The sequence below is a fragment of the Chiloscyllium plagiosum genome, chromosome 2, assembly GCF_004010195.1.
Source record: "Chiloscyllium plagiosum isolate BGI_BamShark_2017 chromosome 2, ASM401019v2, whole genome shotgun sequence".
Taxonomy (NCBI): Eukaryota; Metazoa; Chordata; class Chondrichthyes; order Orectolobiformes; family Hemiscylliidae; genus Chiloscyllium; species Chiloscyllium plagiosum.
In genome coordinates, this window is record NC_057711.1 from 119,193,483 (window position 1) to 119,219,273 (window position 25,791).

At 40.5% G+C, this 25,791-nt stretch overlaps 1 protein-coding gene across 4 annotated transcripts in view; it reads right to left on the reverse strand.

Annotated features, from left to right (window-relative positions):
- LOC122563501 (RNA exonuclease 1 homolog) overlaps nt 1-25,791 on the reverse strand; it is an 82,208-nt gene that overhangs the window by 50,283 nt on the left and 6,134 nt on the right. For 2 of the 4 annotated variants that reach the window (XM_043717329.1, XM_043717300.1), the window contains exons 3-10: nt 24,851-24,955; nt 22,822-23,041; nt 22,386-22,394; nt 11,013-11,164; nt 10,806-10,922; nt 8,360-8,483; nt 7,890-7,940; nt 2,839-2,979 (exon numbers count right to left, since the gene is read on the reverse strand). In XM_043717329.1, the coding sequence (XP_043573264.1) occupies nt 2,839-2,979; nt 7,890-7,940; nt 8,360-8,483; nt 10,806-10,922; nt 11,013-11,164; nt 22,386-22,394; nt 22,822-23,041; nt 24,851-24,955 (919 nt within the window). The remainder of the gene's footprint in view (nt 1-2,838; nt 2,980-7,889; nt 7,941-8,359; nt 8,484-10,805; nt 10,923-11,012; nt 11,165-22,385; nt 22,395-22,821; nt 23,042-24,850; nt 24,956-25,791) is intronic. The other 2 variants (XM_043717318.1, XM_043717309.1) reach the window with 2 other exon arrangements.

Below are 25,791 nucleotides of genomic sequence, written 5' to 3' on the forward strand. Positions count from 1 at the left end.
TGAGAGAGAGTGTGAGAGAGAGTGTGAGAGAGAGTGTGAGAGAGAGAGTGAGAGAGAGTGTGAGAGAGAGTGTGAGAGAGACAGACAGTCCTTGACGTCAAGGCCAGATACAATTGTGGCATCAAGAAGCCCTCACAAAACTGGAATCAATGGGTAGCAGGAGCGATCACTCCAGTGATTAGAAACAAACTACACAGGGGATGATGATCATGGTTATTAGAGGTTAGTCCTGGACCTGAGATGACATCTCTGTAGGAGTTCTGCAGGATAGTGTCCTAGGCCCAACCATTTTCAGCCTTCTTTCCATCATGTCAGCTGTGGGGATATTTAGCACCATTCACAATGAATCAGATACTGAAGCAGTCAAATGTTCAAATGCAACAAAATCTGGATGACATCCAGGCTTGAGCTAACAAGTGACCAGTAACACACACAATATACAAATACGGCAAGCAATGACATCTAACAGGCAGACAATCCAAGCACAGCCCTTTGAAATTCAATGGTGTTATCATCATTGAATCTCCCAGTTTAACATCCAGGGGGATTTTGGGGGGGGAATTACCATTGACCACAAAATCAACTGAAATAACAGCAGCTGCAAGATGTCAGCTGCTAGGAATATAGTGGTGAGTAATCACCTCCTGACACCCAGAATCTGTCAGGAATGTGATGGAATACTCTTCATTTGCCTGGATGGTTGCAACTCCAACACCACAAGAAGCTTGACACCATTCAGGTCAAAGCAGCCCACTTGGTTGGTGCCACATCTACTAGCAGTCATTCCCTCCACCACTAACACTCACCAGCTGGAGTGCGTACAATATAAAAATACACTGCAGAACTTCAAAAATCCTCAAAGAATCTTCCACCTAGAAGGACAAAAGGCAGCAGATGCATGGGAACACCACCACCGGCGAGATCCCCTCCAAGCCACTCACCATCCTGAGTTGGAAAAGTATCACTTCACCATTCCTTAACTACTGCTGGACTCCTCCTTTAGGACATTGTGGATCCACCAGCAATATATGACTGCAGCAGTTAATTCCACCTTCTAAAGGGCAACTAGGGATGGCAATAAAATGATGGCCAACCAGCAACACCCACAACCCAATCAATGAAAAACAACTTGTGAACATGTACTTTAAATCTGTCAACTTGAACTATGTAACACTCCTTACTTATTTAATTGGTGCACAGTTTGAGCAAATTCAAAAAGCTCATTTTAAAATATGACAGCTAATATCCTTAACTCTTAAACCATTGTTTATAACAAGTTATTCTTGAGGGGCTACACATCAGTGTAATTAATTGAAACTTGTCACTGATTAATTTCTCTGGGAGCATGGCAAGATTTCAGGCAAGTCTTTCAAAATTAACAAAGTGGAAGGCTCATTCTTTTGGATATAAATGTGAATTTTGAAGTTCCTTGACCTTGCATTGATTTAGTGTCTAGCCAAATTATATTGTGGGGGAGAAAGGAAATCAGCATAACTGAGCAAAATCACTATTCCAAATGTTCACAGGATGAAATTATGAAAAGAACTGCCATTTTAAACATTGAAATAGAATTGAAAATGTTATACGAAGTATAATAAACATTAAAAAGCAACCCGGCTCTACAGAAGACTTCAATATTAAATTGATCTTGCAGTGACAATAAGATGTTCAGTGGTTCATGAATTCATTTTTGTACTTATACCGCCATCTACTGGATAACTTGCTTAATTACAATAAAGGCTATTTACAAACCAATCTCCAGTAAAAGAAACTACAATTATTTGGTGCCACTAAACACAAATATTGAACAGCCCTGAAATATAAAAGAAAAATGCATAATAGCCAGTAGTTTGATATCAGAGGCCAAAATCATGGATTGAATAGAGGAGGATTGAGATGGAGATGGGACAGCCAAAAAGGAATTGAATTTCAGGTGATTTAGATGAAGCAGAGGACATCTCACAATGACAAACAATTGAAGACAGTCACAAATGAGAGGGCAAAAGCCAACAATCAGGTGCTGGCAAAAATCTTGGGTGTTACAAAGGATTACTAAAGACAGTGAAATAAAGGGATTTAAAACAAAAGGAATACATTTGAATTGAAGGCATGGTTTCACATTCTCACAGGAACACAGGAAATGAGGAATGGGGGAGTCAGACCTGGAGAATTTGGATAGGCTGAGGATAGAGATCAACTATGGATTATTAGGGTGAAGGGTCAGAAAGGCAGTCATACAATATGCCATCCCTTCCCTCCCAAAAGGCATGGATAAGAACAAATAGTTTATTGTAATTCAGCATTGTTTATTGAGATGAGCCAAACATTGACAAGGGTTAAGCATCAAAATGACAGAGGTGCCAGTGTTGGACTGGGGTGGACAAAGTTAAAAATCACAACACCAGGTTATAGTCCAACAGGTTAATTTGGAAGCACTAGCTTTCAGAGCACCGCTCCTTCATCAGGTAGCTGTCACAGCCAGCTGATGAAAGAGCAGCGCTCCAAAAGCTAGTGCGTCCAATTAAACCTGTTGGACTATAACCTGGTGTTGTGAGATTTTTAGCTTCAGCAAAGACAGCAAAGAGACACAAGGACGTTGAAAATTCAAGTTGAGAGAAAGCTTTATTTTGACCGGTCACTGTGGATTTTATTCATTTTTATGGATAAAGTTCCAATGAACTATTTTTAAAGTGCGCTACTTGAGCTTTTTGAATAAGCACATACTAAACAAAATGTGCATTTAAAACTCAATTACATAAAGTATGCCATTATGTAGATTTTGCTGTAGTATAATGATTTTTTTCAGGTAACCATAAAATAAAACCTCTTCACACTCACAGTCAGCAATATATTTATTTGCTTCGCCATTGAATAGTAGAGCAGTTCCTGGGTTTTCAGGGTCATAGCGAGGATATCCATTTTCCTTCAACTGTCCTTCAGTTAAGACATAGCTCTTGAGAGCACTATAAAGTGCAGCACCTGTAGAGTTCAAAATATTACACTCTACATCAGACATTAGGTGCAAAGAGGAAAACTTTCATAGGCCATGATATTGGAATACAAGATATTGATTTATAGCAACAGATATTTCTCATGTTGGTTGATCAGTGTCTAGAAAGTGAACTCTCTCCATAATCAAGAATACCCAGGTAATTGTGTGCGCACATGCTTGAGTGTTTGGGAGGGAGGGGCACTTAGCTGGATGGCTGGTTAGATATGCAGAGTGACATCAACACTGTAGGCTCAACCTCAGCCAGCATGGGATTTATTAATCTCACTGAGAACTACCAGTCAGTCACATTTGTCTAATGAGAGCAGCCTTATGGTCCTATGGGACTACAGTAACTTTGCCTTCCTTTACATCCAGGTCAGAAATAGAACAGCTAGATAAAAACTACATTTTAAAAATCAGTTCGCAAATATGTTTTACTGAAGAATGTTTTTTCCCGCAGATATTTACAGACACTCCCACTACCCAAAATAAAACAAAATATGCAAACGTTGATGACTTCTTTTTCAAAATAGCATTTTATAAAATAGTCTCCCTTTATATATACATTCCCCTTCTGGGCAAAGCAGTCAGCCCATTGTATGCTACACATATTCTTATACACTACTGCTGCCCAAAATATTTATGGGCCCCAGGAAAGCCTCTATGTACCTCCAAGGATCTGCAGACCCCAGTCTGTACAGCTGTTCTGCACTGCTCACAACAGAATGAGTCTTTAGTCTGACCATGGATGATACCCCAGCATTTGCTCCATGTGACACAGGTATCATACTTTGACTATTCAGCAAGATTGCCAATTAATGCCACACAAGCATGACATTCCATTCCAATCAGCCTGAAACGCAGGCTGAATCCCTTACAATCAAATGGAATAAAAACAGATGCTTTGCCAACAGGTAGCTCAGTCTTTACCCTTTTAAACACCAGGCAAAAGCATCCAGAAATATAAAAGCCAATGCTGAACAAGGACCATTAAAAATATTCATAATACTGACAAACAAATGTTTTTGGCATAGCGCTGTTAAATAATGGAGATTGCAGATACCAACATTAAAACATAAAGCATTCTCCAACTTGCTAATGACAGAAAAACTGTTTAAAGGTGCCAGCTGAAGTCATCCATGGTGTAATATCAACAGCAGAAGCCGCAATAGGAGTGGACATAAACAACACAGCCAGAATTAATTAAATGTCAAATATCTCAGGAACACCCTGGCTCCTGTTGGAAAAAAAAAGAACTTTGAAAAATATCTCTGGGCACAGACTATGGACTCAAGTAGTTTTTCATTAAACTTGGTTAGAACATAGATAACATTACTCATCTGTGATGTACATGTGGTCAACTACAAGTGAAGTGTTTCTTGGTCTCCAGAAAGATCATTGGCCCATGATTGAACTGTGTGCTAAGGCAGTACTCAAGAAATCTGGAAACTTGGCCAAATCATAATATTATTTGACATCTTTACATATCAGTAAAGACAACTATTCAGTTCAAATGGTCCACGCTGATATTTACATTCTGCAGACACCTTATCCTTGTCTCTTCATCCTATCCAAACAGGATATTTTATTGGTTTCATCCTCACGCATTTAGCTAACTTCCCTCAAAATGGATCTATATAATTCACAATCAATCCATGAGGTGATGAGACCCATACTCCGGGTACCCAAATTGCCTAGTCAGTTTAGTCCCTTTATTGCCTCTAGTTCTGATTGCTCATTTAAAAAAAATGTCTGCCTGGGTAGACAAAAAAAAGGGTCCATCAAAACAAAGAACCTTAAACAGTACAGTTCAGGACAACCCTTTGGCCCCCGATGTTGTGCCGATCTTTTATCCTTCTAAAGATCAAACTAACCTACACAACCCTTCATTTGACTGTCACCCATATCCCGTCCCTAATGCATCTGACTCTACCACCACTGCTGGCAGTGCATTCCACACACCCACCACTGTGTAAAGAACCTACTTCTGACATCTCTCCTAAACCTTCCTCCAATCACAATTGTGATAGCCATTTCTGCCCTGGTAAAAAAAAAGTTTGACTATTCACTACCTATGCTTCTCATTATCTTGTTCACCTCTATCAAGTCACCTCTCATCTTTCTTTGTTCCAATGAGAAAATCCTAGCTTCCTCAACCTTTCATAAGACAATCCCTCAAGTCCAGGCAGCATCCTGGTAAATCTCCTCTGCACCCTTTCTAAAGCTTCCACATCCTTCCTATGATGAGCTAACCAGAACTCTCAATAGTTCAAGTGTGGTCCAACTAGAGCTTTATAGAACTGCGGCATAACCTCTTGGCTCTTAAACTCAATTGCCCTGCTAATGAAAGCCAACACAGCATATACCTTAACTCTTAACATGGGTGGCAACTTTGAGAGATTATGGATGTAGACCAAGATCGCTCTGTTCCTCCACACTGGCAAGGATCCTGTCTTTAACCCTGTATTCAACATTCAGATTCGATCTTCCAAACAATCACTTCACACTTTTCCAGGTTGAACTCCATCTGCACTTCTCACCCCAGTTCTGCATCTTGTCAATGTCCCGTTGCAACCTATAACAGTCCTCCATACTACCAACCCTCATCTCATCAGCGAACTTACTAGCCCATCCTTTGACTTCCTCATCCAAGTCATTTATAAAAATCACAAAGAACATATCCTTGCAGAACACCACTGGTCACCAAGCTCCAGACTGAGCACTTTCCATCTACAACCACCCTCCGTCCTTTATAAGCCAGTCAATTCTGTATCTAGACAGCCAAATTTCCCCATATCCCATGCCTCTTTACTTTGAGTGAGCCTATCATGGGGAACTTTATCAAATGCTTTGCTAAAATCCATGTACACCACATCCATGCTCTACCTTCAAATGTGTTTTATCACATCCTCCAAGAATTCAATAAGGCTTGAGGCATGACCTGCCCTTCAAAGTCATGCTGACTATCTCTAATCAAACAATGGTTTTCCATGGAGTTATAAATCCTGTCTCTCAATCTTCTCCAATACTTCACTCACCACTGACATAAAACTGACTGGTCTGTAATTCCCAGGATTATCCCTATTCCCTTTCTTGAACAAGGAAATAACATTTGCCACCCTCCGATCATCTGGCACAACTCCAGTGAATAGTTAAGAGCAAAGATAAAATTGCCAAAGGCACAACAATCTCTTCCCTCACTTCCTGTCATAAACTTGGGTATATCCCATCTGGCCCAGGGGACTTATCTTTGTTTTTCAAAATTTTCAACACATCAGGTGAACCCCTTACTCTCCCGTTCTCATAAATTAGCCTCAGCCTGTTAATAGGAGAAAGTGAGGTCTGCAGATGCTGGAGATCAGAGCTGAAAATGTGTTGCTGGAAAAGCGCAGGTCAGGCAGCATCCAGGGAACAGGAGAATCGACGTTTCGGGCATAAGCCCTCCTGAAGAAGAGCTTATGCCCGAAACGTCGATTCTCCTGTTCCCTGGATGCTGCCTGACCTGCTGCGCTTTTCCAGCAACACATTTTCAGCTCAGCCTGTTAATAGTTAAGATAAGTGGTGCAGGCATGATGGGTTAAATGGCCTCCTTCAATGCTTTAACAATTCGGTGATTGGGTTCAGTTCTAACAACACTCTAGGACATCACCCCACCCAGCACAATGCAGCCCACTTCATAGCACCACAGATATAGTGGCAGCATGGTGTACATTTCAGATGCAAAACATTATTTAACCAAGGCTCCTTGAACTGCACCTTCCAATGCTGTAACCTGGACCACGTGGGACACAACACTACCTGTAATTTCCCCTCCAAGTCACACCATCCTGACTTGGAACTAAAATGACTGTGACCTTTAAAGGTCACAGAGTCAAAATCATGGCATTGTCTTCCTGCCAGCTGTGGGTATCCCTATATCATGTTCTACAGAGTTCAAGGCTACAGTTCATCACCACTTTCTCCAGGGAAATTACAGATGGGCAATAATTACTGGCCTAGCCAGTGACACATCCCATTGACTAATGAGACAAAACAGGTCTCCTTAAGGACTTTAATCTGTATTTTCATTATAACTTCCTTTGTATCAGACACCAATTCTTAAGTCCATGTAAAAGCTTGTTAAATTTTAATATTTATCTGCTAACCCAAGGAAAAATAAATGTTCTTTCACTCAAGTATATCTAGCAATTGTCTCATTGCTTCATTTTAATTGGGGAAGATTTAGCCACGTGCAAAAGGGGAATTAAATAGTGTTGCAGCCTACCCGGGACACTGGAATGAGAGCTAATTCACCCTTCCTCACTTGCATCACAGGAGCCCATTTAAATGAGTGTCATTACTTCATGTCAATCTCTTGTTTTTCCCTCTTACATAAGCCCATGCATATTATTCTTATCCAAATAATCATCACATGCCCTCGTGAATACCTGAATTGATCATGCCTCCTCCACATTTCCTGGCAATGCATTCTGGACCCAAATTACTCACTAAGTGAACGCTTTTCCTTACTTCACGCTAGCTTCTTTTGCAGTTCATAAAGTCTATGCTCTCTTGCTCCTATCTATTCTACCCAACCCTCTCATTTTGTAAACCTCAGATTACCTCTTAGCTTTCTGTCCAAGGCAAACAGTCCAGATTTCAATCTATCCTCAACTAAAGTTCCTCATCCTTGGCGCCATTCTTGTGAATTGCTTCTGCACACTCTCCATTGCATTGGCATCTTTCCTATCACATGGCACCCAGAACTATACACAATATTCTAACTGAAGTCCAAATGTGCTTCACATCTGATCATGTAAATAGGACTAGTATTTAAAAAAAAAGACTTTTGAAATAAAAGCTTGATATTTCACTCCCAAGATAAAAGTATTGTGATAAGAACCCTTGATTAACTCACCTTCTAGAATTGTTCCTGATGAAAGTCTCTTCCTTTTAGAGGGCTGGCAACCTTGAAAATAAACACATTTAGTTTTCTCAAAGTTCATTGCTATTTCACACTGGTCCATCCAATGCAGTAGATTGAGAACTTATTCATTTTAACTCAATGCAGTCTTTTCCTAAGACAATTTAACCAATTGCAAAGTACATATTGTGGGATTCAAGTTGCTGAAAGTTGGCTTTCAAATGGAACTTGAGTCAAACAAACATTGTTTTCATATTAAATTAGTGATTCAAGAAGTGTGTACAATGCAATGATTAAATCATTGATAAAATATCAGAAATTCTCCAAAAGAAAAATCAATTTTCCTCTGATTTTTTGAAAAGTATTATTACTCTCAACATTGGTCAAACTTTGTGACATTTTTCAATTATGTCCATTGCTAATTTGCACAGGGATAGCTTGGATAGGGCAGCCTGAAAACATACCATCTGAAGACATTGGTCCTTGTTTCGCCAGATTCTTCAAGATCTTCAGTGCATGCACAGCTACATTCAAATACATGAACTTGTTTGCACTACGTTCAAAAATAACTTTTTCTTCAGACATAGCCTAAAACAAGAGGAAAAATTACTGACTCCTTTCAAAAGCATTTAGCTCAATTATGTTGACCTTCCACTGGCATCCAAAGTGTTGGGATTGAGGAGATTCCAGGTTTGCTGTACCTCAGTCATCAACTGCCAAAAGGACAGCAATAAGATCATAATTATCCTCATTTACTAGGTCTGAAGATAAAAGGAAATAAGGTGATCATAAAGCTCCAATAGAAATTCAGTGGTCAGGTGCTGACAATACATCAACAATAATTTCATTACCTTTACTCTTAGCTAGCAAAAAGAATCAAAGGACAGAGACTTACAGTAATCTGAAGAGCAGCAAATGTGATGCCAGAAGATAAACCTTCACATAACTAGATTTAGAATGCACTGCCTGGAAGTATTATGGATACAGGCTCATTTGAGAAATCCCACAGGGCACTAGATGATTAGAGGACCTGTACACTACACCCACAAGTAATTTTACCTTGAGTTTTATCTTTTTGTATTCTCTAGTCACATCAGCTGTTTTTGGTTCATACTCTATCCTCTCCTATCACACTCACTTTAACATTTCCCACTTTAACTTGCTCTTTTGTCTGGTCTCGTTTGATTTCTGTCCCATCTTCCCAAATTTGATTCTTGCTACTACTAGTTAAAAATAAATTTTCCACCTCTCTAATTATCTGGCTTGAAACAACAGCCACACAGTTCAGGTGGGGGAAATCATCCCAAATGATGTACGTCTCACTGTTCCCAGTACTAGTCCCACTGTGCCAAGAACGTTTCTGGTTCTTGTCTCCCACACCAGTCTTTAAGTCATGCATGTATTTGTCTAACCATATTTCCCACATATCAACTTGTGTGGCTCATGTAATAATCTAGCAATTTATGACCTATTGAGGTCAGCTTCTCAATTTGGCACCTCTGATTCAGACTATGTAGAATCTCTTTCACAAACTCAATGTCATTGGTACATGCTTGTTCATCTTCAGTCTTAAGTGGATATTCTGAATCAAGACAGAAGCAGATAGCCATCTGCACTCTTGCTTTGCAGTAGAGAACAATGTCAGTCCTCCTCGATACATGTCACCTACCACCATTATGCTTCTTCTTACTCCCTCCTTCTTGAGTGGTTTCTGTACCATGTGCCTTATCCACCCTGCAGTCTTCCCTGAAGCTGAAAGAACTTCAGGCCTGTTGGACAATTACAAAGACTAAGGCTCTGCCCTCTGGGTTCCTTTACCTATGGGCTGGAAGTGAAGCAATCCCTGGACATAGGGTGGAATCTCATGATTTGGTCAAAGAGATGTGTCTGCCTCCCAGTACAGTGAATTTATGAAACACTCCACTTTTGTTTTGCATAATTCACACCACTTCAAAACAAAACTGAACTAAGATGCTCTAAGTTCAAACATCTACTGCAGAGAGTTTGTTCTGGATCACAATGGCATCCAGGAGCTCCCACATGCTACAGCTTCTTCAAATTAATGGGATGTGCATGTTGCTGGCTGAGCCAGTGTTTATTACCATCACTTGTTGCCCAAGAGGTGGTACTGGTGAGCTGCCTTCCCTGATCCCTGCAATCCATTTGCTTTAGATACACTCACAATGCCATTAGGGAAACAGCTCCAAAATTTTGACCCAGTGACAGATAATTTATTATGCCATTTTAAAATTAGGTTTTACATATTTACTTACCTTTTCATGTTTAATGGAATGCACCATTGGTTGCTATGCTTTTCTTGCCTTAAGCTCAAAGTAGTATAAATTTTAGTCACTTACCAGGCTCACCAAATTGTTCTGCTACAGAGAAAGAAACTAATTATTGGGAGGGAAAGGTTAGAAAAAAAAAGCACTTTTGCCCCTTCCTCCAACTCCGTCAAACACCATGTCTGAATACTATCAAGCTGCATTGAGTTGACCAGTTTTGTACATTCCTAATAGGAATGGCCGAGGTTACCCAGTTAGAGGAAGCAGTTTCAATTACTTCAACTAAATCCAACTGTTCTTCCCCTGCAGGCCTTGTTAAAACTGGCAACCTAGGAATTTTAAACAGCAGATTTCAGTTAAATGTCCATCACAAACAAGATCAGATTTGTACAGAAAGACTTAGACAATAAGTAACTGCCAGCATTCAATCTTTCATCTTTGTCATCTCACACTATATTCCATCCCAAGTATTAAACAATTACAGAGCAGACGACAGATTCTCCAAAATAACGGTAAGAAATAATGTTTTCTACAAATGCAATTCAACATGGGGTGCTCTTCTGCAGTTGTTAAATGTACTCCATTTTAAGGAATTGCCAGTGTTGCAGTCAATTTCTGTACTAACCTTTTTAACTGCTGCTTGTCGAGATGAACAGGTCTTCAAAAACTCCTCAATAAAAAAGCCAAGATACTGTTTTCGCACAGTGTTGGACACTTTAGCTCCTCGCTTTGAGCTAGCTCTCTGAAACAAAGGAAAAGGTAGCCCTTTTGTTCAGAGAATGGGACAAATGTTTGAGCACTTCTTCAAAACAATAAAACAACATTTATATACCTGTGGAGCAGGAACACGGCTGGCTGATTCCAATGGAGAAAGTGTACGTGTGGTTTTGGAAGTATGGTCTTGAGCAATCTGTTCTTTTAAAGACACGTTACAGCTAGGGCTAGAGTGTGAACTGGGACGTTTCCTGAAAGAATTCTGGGAAACTAGAGGCAATCACACAGTTAGTGACAAATAACAAAAATATTCTATCCACAATCAAAATGTCATTTCACTTCCTACCTTTGCCCAGTAAGTGCTGTACACAAAAACAGGAAATACCACAAATCCATTCACTTGCATGATGCAGTAAGTCAATTCAGTCAGTACATTCTATAGTAAATGTTCTGAATTGTGAAAGAAAATTTTAAAAAGTGGCTTGAATGCCTTTTCATGCCCCAGTAACTCCATCAGATAAAAGGTGGGCGGGGTGTTATGGGTCAATTCTAATTTTGTTTGTCAATTTAGCTCTCCTGCCAACCACTTCATCCCCTCCTCAGGTGAAGGGTAAGCAAACGAACAGTGTTCGAGAACACCACAGGCATACGCGTCCTTTGGAGATTCTGGAAAAGATTAAGAAAGTTGAAGATGGTGTGGAAAGTGAAGCTTTTTTTTAAAAAAACATTGGGAAGAAATAAAGTTCTCTTTTATAAATAAATGTTATAAAGTTAGAGGTTCAGCAGAAAGCTTTAAATGCTATTCAGTTTTAAGATTTAAAGATATTCCAGCCATGGCACAATTAGCCTTCTCTTCACAATAAAGAGTCTTTATTGTTTAAAATTTGTTCCTCTTTTCAAACCCTCTATCCATATTTGGTTTGTTGTTGTTCTTGGTTCAGTTTATGTCAAGAAACAATTCCCATACAATTCTCCATTCTATTTAGGTCAAGAGAAAAATTATACAATAGATATCGTGATGAAGCTGCTCCTTTAGCAAGGTTATGTTGTCTTTGTTTTTTTTTTGCCCCCAAGAGTGTTTGTAAAAGCCAGGGGTTCTGATTTGTCTAGGGTTTGGGGTCTTTTCTAATGGCTAACAGATACTGCCCAAGGCAACAATCAGGGAAAAAGGCTTTTAAGTTTTTAAAAAAAACACTTGGACCATGAAAGGAGAATGGCCAATTCTCCCAGTTCAGGGATTTTTTCAGTTTGGTTTAGTTTTAACTGGGAACAGAAGCAACAATAGTGAAAGAAGCTTCCATGCTTGAGCAATGATCCCTGGCTGATCCTCTCTCCTGTAAGAACCTGGGTTTGAATTTATCTTTTTTGCCAAGGGGTGTGTTTATGGGGATGTTACAAAATTGGAACAGCATCATTAAGTTGAGATAGCGTCAGTTAGGTTTTCAGATGGATTAAGTTATTCAATAGGAGAAAGTGAGGACCGCAGATGCTGGAGATTAGTTTTGAGTGTTGGGTGCTAGAAAAGCACAGGTCAGGCAGCATCTGAGGAGCTGGAGAGTTGACGTTGCAGGCAAAAGCCCTTCATCAGGAAACAGTTATTCTATATTCTGTTCTGGTTTCGTTTGGTAGTCTGTAAGTAATTTTTTTCATTTTGAAACAGTCGTTTGACCAGCTGCATCACTCCTGGAATAGCCACCTTACATCTGCCTAAAACAGCTAATAAAAGTGAAGGTCGAGGCTACCTTCTTAATGTGTTGAGAGGATCTGGCCTGGTCCATAATATTCAATTCAAAATCACTTCAAGTTAAACCAACCCCCAATACTTTTAGGAACCACCATAAAGCCATTAACATTGATACATTTAAACTGAAGTGCCATAGCACTTGTTTCAACATTATTAGCTGGAAAGCCAACATGGCAAAGTTACTGAAAAAACAAAATTCAAGCACTTAACTAGTTACTGAGATATCACATCACACCCTCAGATGCTAATAAAGATTGCAGAAGATTAATTTGACATGGGGTAAACACCTAAATAAAAATCAGGGAATTTCAGCAGGTCTGACAGCACCCGTGGAGAGAAAAAAAAAGTCAACACTGAATTCAATAATGACTTTAGAATGGATTAGCATTAGCATGAAATCTCAACTGTTTCCTTTGTCCTGGCTACTGCCAGACTTGCTGAGATTCTCTAGCACTGCTTTCAAATACATAGCCTCAGCAAATATACAAATATGCACAAAGATGTAGCTAAAAAACGTTTCCGAACACCTTAGAAATAGGACTTTCTTTCAAATAAAAAGAAAAAGTGGTTGGAAACCAACAACCACATGGACAGTCAAGGAGATTGTAGTGATTTTCCTAGGTCTGGGAATAGGGTAGTGGTGAAGGAAGCAACAAGGGGAGAAAAAACACTAGGCCTCATTTCATCTACCAATACTGTCATGAACAGATGCAAGTGACCACCAGAGATCTTAGGGAGATGAAGTCTTGCTTTCACACACAGTACCATACATTGTTGTGTGTCACTAGTTACTGTGCTAAATGGGATAGACTCCAAACAGATCTAGAAACTCAAGGTTAGGCATCCGTGAGGCACTATGGGCCATCAGCAACAGCAGAATCATACTACAGTGCAATCTACATCCTCACAGTCCAGCATACCCCCACTGTACCATTACCTTTAAGCCTGGGGAACAACCTTGAATCAATGGAAAGCACAGGAGAAACATGACGAGCAGTTTCAGGCATACCTAAACAGGAATCATCAACTTAAAGCTACTAAACAGGACTACATGCATGTAGACAATGTATTTGAAACAGCATAAGCAGACAGATCTAAGCAATCCCACAACTACGATCAGATCCAAGCTCTGTCTGCTTAGATATTCATATCCAGTCATAAATGGTAGTGGACAACTAAATAATTCACTGGTGGAGGCTCATGTTTCTGTGCTAACTGATCAAAAGACATCATTGTGTCTCCACCAAATAAATCGCCTATGCAAGACATACCCCTAGCTGCCCAATGTTTGAATCCTGAATCAAATCATCCCCAGTTGAAAATCTGGCATACCCATTATAGAACATAGAAGAATACAGCGCAGTACAGGCCCTTTGGCCCTCGATGTTGCGCCGATCCAAGCCCACCTAACCTACACTAGCCCACTATCCTCCATATGCCTATCCAATGCCCGCTTAAATGCCCAGAAAGAGGGAGAGTCCACCATTGCTACTGGCAGGGCATTCCATTATAGGTGTAAGAGAAGACATTTTGCCAATATTGCCTTCCCTCTGCTGAATTGCACTCCATGCTTTAACAGTATTGATAACTATTGGGTTATGGCAATATTCCCTAACTGTCCTCATTTTGTCCAAAAACAGCAAGCTGGTAAGGGGGCACCTTGCCAGAGAGGTTTTGATACCTAACCATATTGAAAGAGGTCCCCCCACAAGCCCAATCACTCATGTAAGATAAAAGCGAGCTTTGTTGGTAGCTTTTAATGTGCAAGAGATCCACTCCCCCCAATCTGAGAGAGAATGCAGTTTAGCTAAGGGGCTGCTCACGATACCAAATAAAAGAGCTGAACCAGCTGGTCAGTATCCTGAACGTTTGCTTATTGAAAATCCCACCCCCCGCTGTGATCACTTAAATGGGAATCAATATTCACCCTCAAAGCTTCGCACCTTCTTAAAGCCACCCAAAGGCATAGCCTCTGATTTTGCAAAATCAATCTTGTACCGTGAAAAGGTGCCAAACTTGCTGATGCATTGTATCAGGCAAGGCACCAAAACTGCTGGATTTGACAAAAAAAGAGAGGACAGCGACAACGTACAACAAAATCTTACGTAATTTTGATCCCACTTCTGGAACTGATATTTTAGGATCCCTATGAATGGCCTCCGCCAATGGTTCAATCACCAATGTAAAACACATTGGCGAAAGATAAAGGCAGCCGACAGGGCTGAACAAGTGTTAAAATTGCTTGTTCATACCCCATTGGTGATGACAGCAGCGAGAGGGTCACTGTACAGAACCTTTACCCATCTTATAAAGGCTTCCCCCAAGTCCAACCACTCCAAAGTATAAAAAAGGTACGGTCACTCAAATCTGTCAAATGCCTTCTCTGCATCTAGAGAAATCACCAATCCCTCTATCGTCTGTTGACATGCTTGAATTACATTATTGGAGGATGTGTGGCCCTTTATGAAGCCAGTCTGGTCCTCTTTAACAGTCTCCAGCCTTAACACAAGAGTCTTAGGAGGATTTTGAAGTCCACATTTATGAGTGAAATGGGCCTGTAAGAAGCAGAGTCCTCCGGGACCTTCCCTTTTTAAAGAATAAGTGAAATATTGGCCTCTCAGATGGCAGGAGATTATCATGACTGTACAAGTCATTGAACATGTTGAGCATCGGGCCTGACAATAGGTTTATAAATTCCTTATAGAATTCACTGCGAGGTCCATCAGGACCGGGCGCCTTTCCACCTCTGAAGCTGCTTCAGTCTCCTGCACCTCTTGCTTTGATAAGGGGGCATTGAGAAAAGACTCTTGCTCAGGGGTCACGCCCAGGAGCTCCAGATCCTTGAGAAAGGACTCCATCTTGGCCCTCCTCACAACCCTCAGATTGGTGTAATTCAGATAAAATCTCTGGAATGCCACATTAATATTTTTGGATTCACATGTTAGGTTCCCAGACCCTTCCCTAATCGGCATAATGGTTTGAGGGGCACTCCTTTTCCTGGTGAGCTATGCTAGGGTACTTGCCTGGCTTGTCATCATGTTCATATACCATTTGCTTTATGAAAGTAAGCTCCTTCTTTGCGGTCTGTGAGAGCAAGGAATTCAATGCAGACCGCAGCACTGTAATCCTCTGTAGTTTGGCCAACGAGGGCCAGTCAAAGTAAGCCTTCTCGGCTGCCTTCAACCATGCTTTGAGGAGACATTGCTGTTTGCCCTTCTGCTGCTTCGTACTGGCAGAATAGGAAATAACTAACCCCCTGGCATAGGCTTTGGCAGTTTCCCAAAGGACGGACGGGCTACTAACCGAGGAACGCCCTAAAATTACTCCACAAAATTATCCTTAAGGATAAAAGGATCCATTCACCAGTGCCTCGAGCTCACTGTAGGGTCCTTAATCGTAACTGCTGAAAATGTGTTGCTGGAAAAGCGCAGCAGGCCAGGCAGCATCCAAGGAGGAGAATTGACGTTTCGGGCATGAGCCCTTCTTCAGGATTCCAGAAGAAGGGCTCATGCCCAAAATGTTGATTCTCCTGCTCCTTGGATGCTGCCTGACCTCCTGCACTTTTCCAGCAACACATTTTCAGCTCTGATCTCCAGCATCTGCAGTCCTCACTTTCTCCTTAATCGTAACCAACAGGTACACTGGAGCGTTATCGGAGATGGTAATATTACCAATTGCACAAGATGCTACCAAGTCCAGGATTGCCACGGGGGTCAGGAAAAAAATATCAATCCTGGTGTGACATCTGTGCGGATTGGAAAAAAAAAAACAAAATCTTTGTCTGTAGGGTGGAGAGGCCTCCAGACATTTGTATAGATGGCACAAGGGGGCCTTTGGGTAACTTGTCTACCGTGGGATCCACAAGACAGTTAAAATCTCCCCCATAATGCTATGCTGGGACTGGAGACTGAACAATTTAGAGAATGCATCTATCAGAAATTTGAGGGGATGGGCTAGGAGGCCAATAAACATTTAAAACACCATATTCTTCCCAATTTATCTGGGCTTTGAGAATTACAAACCTCCTGTGTCTCTTGAGCACACACTAGTAATGGGAGATTCCTGCTAACCGATATAGCCACTCCCCTACTTGTGGTATTAAAAGATGAAAAGTAAACCCGATCAAAGCCATTCTGCTGTAGTTTCAAATGCTCCTTATCATCCAAGTGTGTCGCCTGTAACAAAGCAATAGCCACCTTTTCCTTTGAGACTCAAAAGTACCTTTTTCCTCTTAATTGGTGACTGACTGCCCTTGATATTCCACGTACACCATTTAGTCAAGTCATTAGCCATTGCCTTCTGCAGTAGCATTTAAATACCAGAGAGGAGAAACTCAAACCACAAATCGCCAAGCCTTCGTGTTGCAAGATCCATCGAACAATAAAACTGTATAAACTAAGCCCACTACAGTTAACAAACCTATCAAAAAGATTATATACAAGAAAAATCAAAAAACAAACCAACATATAAAGCGTCAATGGCGCCGTGTAGGGGAACTCAACTCCTGCCCAAAGGGGGCAACTACACATCCCAAAACCCAACTTCCTATCCCGCTGCCAATACTGCAGCCCAGGCATTAAAATACTTGAACCGAACATAAACTGCTCGTAAGTAGGCATCTAGCCATCCCAACCATTTTCCCTCCTCCTAGCTAGAGTTGCACTGTAAACACAAGCAGTAAAGAAAGAAAATACACCATGAGATAACACTGTGGATAACGAATTTTTTTTAAAAAGGGGGAAGTACCTCATCCATCCATTGGTATAAGGATAACTTAGAAATTGAAAGTACACATCTCAACTGCCCTCAAACAGTTTAGACCAAATTATTGCCAATAATAAAAAAAGGAAAAGATAGCCCCAACCAGACTTCCTCTTTTTAAAAAGAAAAAGGGAGACATACCCAACAACACTATTTGTAAACACAAAATTGTTCAGATTAAGTTAATTTGTCCACTAAGTCTCTAGCCTTCTCTGACATGTCTAAAAGAAATGTACAGATCCATCTAAGGTGATCTGAAGCAGAGCTGGATACCTCAGGAGTACTGGATCCCAAGCTCCCTCAGTCTTCTCTTGACACAGTCATAGGATTTTCTCTTCTGGACCACCACCACTGAAATCCTGGAAGAACATGATCTTAGATCTCTCATACACTAGGGCCTTTGGATCCTTCCTCTGGATTCTGGAAGCTTCCATGATTTTCTCCTTATTTCTATAATGATGAAACCGCACCAAGACAAGATGAGGATGTTGGTGACCTGACCTCTGAACCATGACCCAGTAAGTCCTCTCGAGCTTCAAGCCTCTCATTCCAGCCCCGGAGTTAAGGAATTTCAGCAACCAATCCTCAAATTCCACTGGCCACTCACCTTTCTTACCTTTCGGCAGACCGACAATCGGAATTTTTTTTCTCCTGCTCCTGTTCAAGGTCAGCCAAATTACGGATCTGCGTCTCCAGGGCTTGGATCCTATCCATGGAGGAACCAATATCAGCTTCCACCATTGTGACTGTGTTCTACCTCATCCATCCTTTTCTCCAGATCTCACAGCCACTGTTCATGCTTCTGCAGCATGATAAGAGATCGGGGCCAGCTTCTCCTCTATCTACTTGCCCAACATCGAGATTTCGCAAACTCCTTCACCAGGACCTGGTGAGAAATGGAGTCGGAGGATCCTGCAGTCTGGGCCGCGGGCTCGGCTTCTGACGTACCCTTTTCCCTTCATCGGCATCCCTGGTCAACGAAAACCAAGGTAAGTTGCTCTCTAACCATTTCCTGGGACTCCATGACCCTTCCAGAGTCCCAGGATATCGCAGTGGTCTGGGTAGGGTGGGCTTGGATTCATCTCTCTTCTTAGATCACCACCATCTTGGATCCCCATAACTTGCCTTTTGCTCATATGGGATGTGGGCATCACTGGCTGACCAACATTATTTCCCATCCCAAATTGCCCTCAAGGTGGTGGTGATGGCACCCCCAAGCCTTTCCACTGCCTACAAACCACAAGTCAGGGATCTGATGGAAATGCCCCATATTTGCCTGGATGAGTGCAGTTTCAACAATGCGAGAAGCTTGACACATACTCATTTGATTGGAATCATCTCCATTTCCTCCACTACTGATACTCATAGCAGCATTGCAAAATTCAAAGTTCCTTAAGAACCACCTTTCAAACCAGACCAGTGCCATCCAGAAGAGGACAGGATACGCAGGAAACACCACCTGCGAAGCTCTCTTCAAAAGACCTTACATGGAAATATATCGTCATTCAGTCAAATTCCTAATAGTATTCAAATTCCTAACACAGATCTACCTAAAGCAGATAAACTGGTCAAGAAGGAAACTAATCATCACTCTCTCAAGGACAACTAGGGACAGGTAATAAATGCTAGTCCAGCCAGCAACTCCCACACAGAAACAAAGAAAATAGGAGCAGTAGTAGACCACTCGAGCCTTTGAGCCTGCTGTACTATTGAATATAATTATGGCTGATCAAACTCAATCTAATCCCACACTCCCCCAGATCACTTGACCCTTTTAAGCCACAGAGCTATATCAATGTCATTCTCCAAAAGGAAATGTTTTGGGCTCAACCACTTGGAGTGGTAGTAAACTCCACAGACTTGTCATTCTGGGTGAAGAAATTTCTCATCTCAATCCTAACTGGCCTATCTCATATCCTTAAAACTGTAACACCCCAGTTCTGGGCTCCCTGGTCATTGGAAATGACCTCCTAAATTTGCTGTCTTATCCTACTAGAAAATCTCAAACCTACAAAATTCATCACTCCTTACCTCACTCTACGAAAGATACTGAATATAGTCCATCTTATTTCTCTCTCTCTCAAGACAGTTGGTCTTCTTTGCTGCCTATTGTACCCCTGCTGCTTACATTCAGAGACTGAGCAGGAGGATACCCCGGTCCTGAACATACTCCTCTCAGTTACAGCCATTCAAATAATAAATCTGCTTTCCTATTTCCACTAGGAAAGTGGGAAGTTTCACATTTACCCACATTAAACTGCATCTGTAATGCACTTGCCTGCCATCTCAACCTGTCCAAATCATACTGCAACACCTCTCTACCCTTCTCATAGGTCACCCTTCCATCCAGGTTTGGCATTTACAGATTGAGAGAATACATTTATATCCCTCATCTAAATCATTAACATATTGGAAATAGCAGGGCTCTAACACCACATCACATTCTACCACTCAAGAAAGTCCCACTTATTGTTACTGATTTCTCAGTTTGCTAGTAAACTTTCAATCCATCTCAATGCACTACTCCCAGTCCCATGCTTTAATTTTATACATTAATCTCTTGGAAGGAACTGAGTGGGAAGCCTTTTGAAAGTCCAAATAAACACCACCACTGGCTCCCCCCATCGTGATACAACCTTGAAGAACTAGATTTGTTAAGCATGATTTCCCTTTCCTAAATCCACGCTGACTGTCTCCGATTCTACCAGTGTTTTCTGCTCTGCCTTAAAATGCTTGTCAAATAACTCTAGCATCTTCCCCAATGCCAATGGCAGTCTACAATTTCTTATTTTCTCTCTACATCCCTTTTTAAAAAGAATGCGGTTACAATGGCTAACCTCTAAGCTGTAGGAACTGGTCCTGTCTTGAAACATTGGAAGATGACCAATATGTATCCACTATTTATAGGGTCACTTGCTTAAATACACTGGTATTTTGTTTATTAGGCCCTGGGGACTTATCAGCCATCAATTCCATCAATTTCACCAATGTCACTTAAAGCATTTTTTTCCTCCTTACAACCTCACTTCAAAAGTCTAGGAGGCCAAAAATGAGCACTCCAGACCTGGGAACCACATTGTATTAGTTGCATGTCATTTGAGACAGTCATACAATGGTTTGAAGGGCTTATGCCCGAAACATCGATTCTCCTGTTCCCTGGATGCTGCCTGACCTGCTGCGCTTTTCCAGCACCACATTTTTCAACTCTGATCTCCAGCATCTGCAGACCTCACTTTCTCCTTTGACATTTCAGTGTCAATTGAAACAATACTGGGTTAAAACATAAACCACTCTTGGCCTGAATCAAAGGGTAGATATTGTATTTGGACTAACTACTGTTCTGACAAATACCAAAAATAAAAATCAACCACTGTGCAATGTGTTAAAACCCTTACTCATTTTTCAGTATTTTTATTCTATCCATTTTGGGTTGGAGCTGACCTTTTGGACTGCCAGCAGCTTAATTAGGAGAAAGTGAGGACTGCAGATGCTGGAGACCAGAGTTGAAAAATGTGGTGCTGGAAAAACACAGCAGGCCAGGCAGCATCCAAGGAGCAGGAGAATCAACGTTTCGGGCATAAGCCCTTCTTCAGGAATGAGGCTGGTGTGCCAAGCAGGCTGGTGCTCTTCCTCCAGGCGTCGTGTGGTCAGGGTCTGGCGATGGAGGAGGCCAAGGACCTGCATGTTCTTGGCGGGGTGGGAGGGGGAGTTCAAGTGTTCAGCCATGGGGCGGATGGGTTGGTTGGTGCGGGTGTCCCAGAGGTGTTCCCTGGAACGTTCTGCAAGTAGGCGGCCTGTCTCCCCAATGTAGAAGAGACCACATCGGGTGCAACAGATAGAGTAAATGGTGTGTGTGGAGGTGCAGGTGAATTTGCGACTGGTATGGAAGGATCCATTTAGGCCTTGGAGGGAGGTGAGGCGGGAGGTATGGGCGCAAGTTTTGCACTTTTGAAGAAGGGCTTATGCCCGAAACGGCGATTCTCCTGCTCCTCGGATGCTGCCTGGCCTGCTGTGTTTTTCCAGCACCACATTTTTCAACAACTGCCAGCAGCTGAATGTTTGTTTGACTTTTAAAAAATTGTTGATTGTGAAACAAGGCCCAATAGGTAACTGCAGGTTAGTTCTTGATCAAATATATTTAATAGGCTGACACTGGGGAAGCAATATGTTTCACAAGATAGCAGTTGCTTGGCCATTAAACAAGGTCAATACTTGGGAATTGATGCCAGAATGTCAAGGATGGAACATTATATTGAAGCAGCCAGAATTTGGATTGGTCTTTGGACTATGGCTCTATATGATGGAGGAGCTTGGCTGTTGATGCTGCAGAAAAATTTGACAGCACCCTGCCAAAAACCTATCAGCCATATTGGAACCTATTTTCAATCTAGTGGCAGTTCAAAGAATGGAAACTGAGTTTGAGTATCACCAAAACTCCCTCAAAAAGGTGGCTTGATTGTTTCTTGGCTGCTTTTCAGAAGACATCAATCCAGCCTGTGAAACAATGCATTGTGAAAACAGTTAAATTAATCTGGCCAGTTGCTATTAATTTATTCCTTAACTGTACTTGTTTACCTGTTTTGTATGTGGGTGGGACTTAAAACAAAGGCTGTTGGGTTTAAATCATAGCCAAATTGATTGTTTAATTTTGGTTTTCTAAAATTACCGTATTAATAATAATTAGCTAAGTCTTTTAAGCTGCAAACAGAATATCTAGAGTCAGGGCTTAGTTTTTCAAAACGTCCTGATATTAGGAACCATTGGGGTCCATTGAGGTTCTTTGAAGGATCTAATTTTACTGTGTTGTAAATACAGGAGTAGCATGGTCGTTTGATTCCACTGTCTGCATCATAATTGTATGAATTCCATCAAGCTAGGGAACAACCAAACTCAAGATGATAGATGTGCAGCAGTTATATAGTGAACACTATTAAAACAAAAAAATTACAAAGACCTACATTTTTTTGCCACCTGAAGTAAAATTACCTGCAAAGCCTGTAAGTTTAAAAAATTAAGATATTAGAAGTAACATATTGCAGATGCTGAAAATCTGAAATAAAAGCAGAAAATACTTAAAATAATACCCAGCAAGTCAGGCAGTATTTCTAGGAAGAAAGACAGTTACTACATTTTAGATTAATGACCTTTTACTAACACTTTACATATGTTTATCCAAGAAAAAAAAACAAGGACAATAATAATTTTGAGTGAACAAATTATTAGCCTGTTACATGGCAACTAACAAAAATTGATCTGAAATATTTACTTGACTTCTCTATCAATGTTGCCGTTGCTGGCATAGATTGCAATAAAAACAAAGCTAGAAATAAAAGATGTTGACCATTAATTATTCAAAAGAAACTCAGAAAGGAAATGCATTTGACCTTTCAGTTAACCCAGAAACCAAATCCCTGAGCATTACCTGCTTTTGCAGAACTGGCTGATTGCGGTTTTGATCCTTTTGCGATCAGTCTCTTCTGGCCGGAAGGTTTAGAAACTGCAGCTTTATAAACTTGAGCACTTTTCACATTTGCCATCAACTGCACAGCTTCTTGCTGGACCATTTTTATTCGATTGCGACTTGACTGTTTTGGCAGTGGTACAGCTTGAGGAATAATTATCTTGTTAAAGCTAGATTTTCCCTTTTAAAAACAAAATAAACAAGGAACAGTTTTATTAATTTCTTAAATGTATACAATCGAAACTGGCAACTATAATTAAAAACCATCTTGAAGCAAGATTATTCAAATGAAACAAGGATGTGGCTTCAGGATGTAACTTATGCACACAAGTCTTAATATGCTACAAAGTTGTCCAGTTAGTAGTAAGTCACTAATATTTTCACAACTTCACTAGCACTGTATCGCATGCACTCAAGTTGTAAATAGCTTGCAAGCTGACCCAATAAAATCATTTTTTTTGCAGCAAAGTTTTTAGTGGAAGAGGAAATTGTCGAAAATTAAAAAGACAGTGGGGAATGATAGAAGATCACCTTGACTCCCTCCTCCATAAAACCCATACACAATTGCAAAGTTCATTTAAGTCTCCACAAAATCATCAACAGAAATAACAACCTGGTAAAGCTTCTAATATCCTTTGCTCAAAACAAAATAAAAAAGGTACATTACCCAAAGCACCAGAATATTAGTAAATGTTAAAAAGTATTACAGCGATCTGAAACAAGCAGAGGGACAAGTCTGGCAGCATCTAAGCAGAGAGAAACAGTTCATATTGCAAATCCAGCAGAACTCTTCTTTGAATGCTTCCAGTTACAAAGAAGCAACACTGCATTCTAAATATTAAGTGTTTCTCCAGAGATGTTGCCAGACCCATTAAGTTTTTTCACATGCCAGAATAGCAGCATTTTTATCAGCCAATCTCAATATCTTTTTTCTTGGTATAACCATCAATACTCCAAGCAACTAGGTCCAAATTAACTTTCCAGTCTAACAGAATCAGAGACTCCAAATAGGATTGTTCTCTTAATGACTGACACCCAAACAACCATGCAGGTTTGGAAAACCTCCAAGTTTGCCACAGAATCCTAAATGAATGGAATTTTTGAAATAGACCAAGAAATGGAGAACTTAACACATACTCCAAAAGATTCTTCATGGATCTGATTTAAACTTACCACTGACCAGTTAATAAGGGACAAGTTGAATACCTAGTTAGGGGTACATTCTCAGATAAAAGCCAAATAAAACGCTATACTAATCAGCTTCCAAACGGTAACTTTTGATGCCGATTCAGGGTGTCTGAAATGCAAGCAATTCTACTCAACACCAACCGTCATCACCTTGAAGAAATAATTTGCATGCTCATGCACACGTACAACGATTCTCCAGGATGCATAGAACTCTTCCAATTCTACTTGGATTCAAGATGCAAATAGTTTTCCACAAACTGCCAATGACTGCAATGCTTTTACTGGTTAAATGCAAATATTTGCAGTCTTCATTAAATGGAGATATTATTAACAATAAAGATCGTTGCATAACACTGTTCTGCTAATTTGGATGAACATTGAATAGTATCTATAACATGACATTTCCATGTAAAATCAGCATTATTTCTTAAAAACAAACATTGCTAAGCATTTGTTTTGAAAGAGAAGTTGGTTATTCAGGTGACTTAAGATTGGCTAATAATTGGAATAGAGTGGATAAAGAGTGGAGCTGGAGAAGGCACAGCAGGTCAAACAGCAGAGAAGGGGAGTTAATGTTTCAGGTCAGGACCTTTCATCAGTCCTTCCTGACTTGCTGTGCTTTTTCTAGCTTCACTCTTTATCCACTGAGTCTCCAGCACTTGCAGTGCTCAATATTTCCAAGTTATAAATGGGATGCCTCTGCAAAGATTATATTAAACATCACATCACAAACATTTGCTTGCTTTGAAAATGTTCTTGTTTACTGATGTAAAACACATTGATAAAGGCACTGAATATCTACCTTATTAAATTTAGCAACATGCGCAATCCTCTTCTTTTGTTTTGCGCTGGCACTTCCTGCAACCCCAGTATCTGGAATATTCTCAAAAGGTTTTTCAAGAGTATTCTAAAGGTATATACAAAGGTGGAACAGATACCAGTGATTCTGAATGTTCAGTGTCATTACATACATAGCTTGCACTCAAACAATGTCACAAAATGACGCTCAGATGGTAGCAAAAGACAAAATGTAATTTGCATAATCCAAAATCTCAGACAACCATGCCTTAACCTTTTAAATAGTGTTTTAAAAAAGGCAAGCACTGTGGCAAACAAGTACATCTACTTTAATTACAGTGAGTCAGTTTGATTCAAAAGTTTACTTACTAAGCATTTAATCAGGCATAAAACATGCATGTCAGGTTTCAATTGGTTTCACACGTGTATCACACTTACCAATCCAGAAATGAAAGATCTCTCAATTCTAGTTTGTTTAAAATTTTCACTTGGGCTTTTCAATGCAAGGACCGGAAGCAGCAAACATCACTTCAAATCGTTAAGACAGATTATTGAAAGAAAACAGTAAAACAAACCAAGTGTGTTACAATTCAAGTTAAAAACTCTACTGATTCTCAGTCAGGGCTACTAATAAGAGAAAGCTAGGTGTTTCCTGCTCCTTGCTACCATGTACTAAATCCATCTCCCGGTCAGATACCTTTATGTTGCAGGAGAACCGGGTTGAAAGAACTGAAGTTAGGATTGCTATCAAAAAGTTCCCAACTTTTATTTGCTCAACTTTACACTTGGGAAGGACTCTGAAGGAAACTGACATCCCTCAATAAGGAAAGCAGACTGAAAGGAAAAACTATTTGACACCCACCATTCAAAGAAAATCACAATTGTTATGGTGGAGATAGCAGCCATTTAGCCAATAAAGCTAAACCAAACAGGTCTCAAAATAAA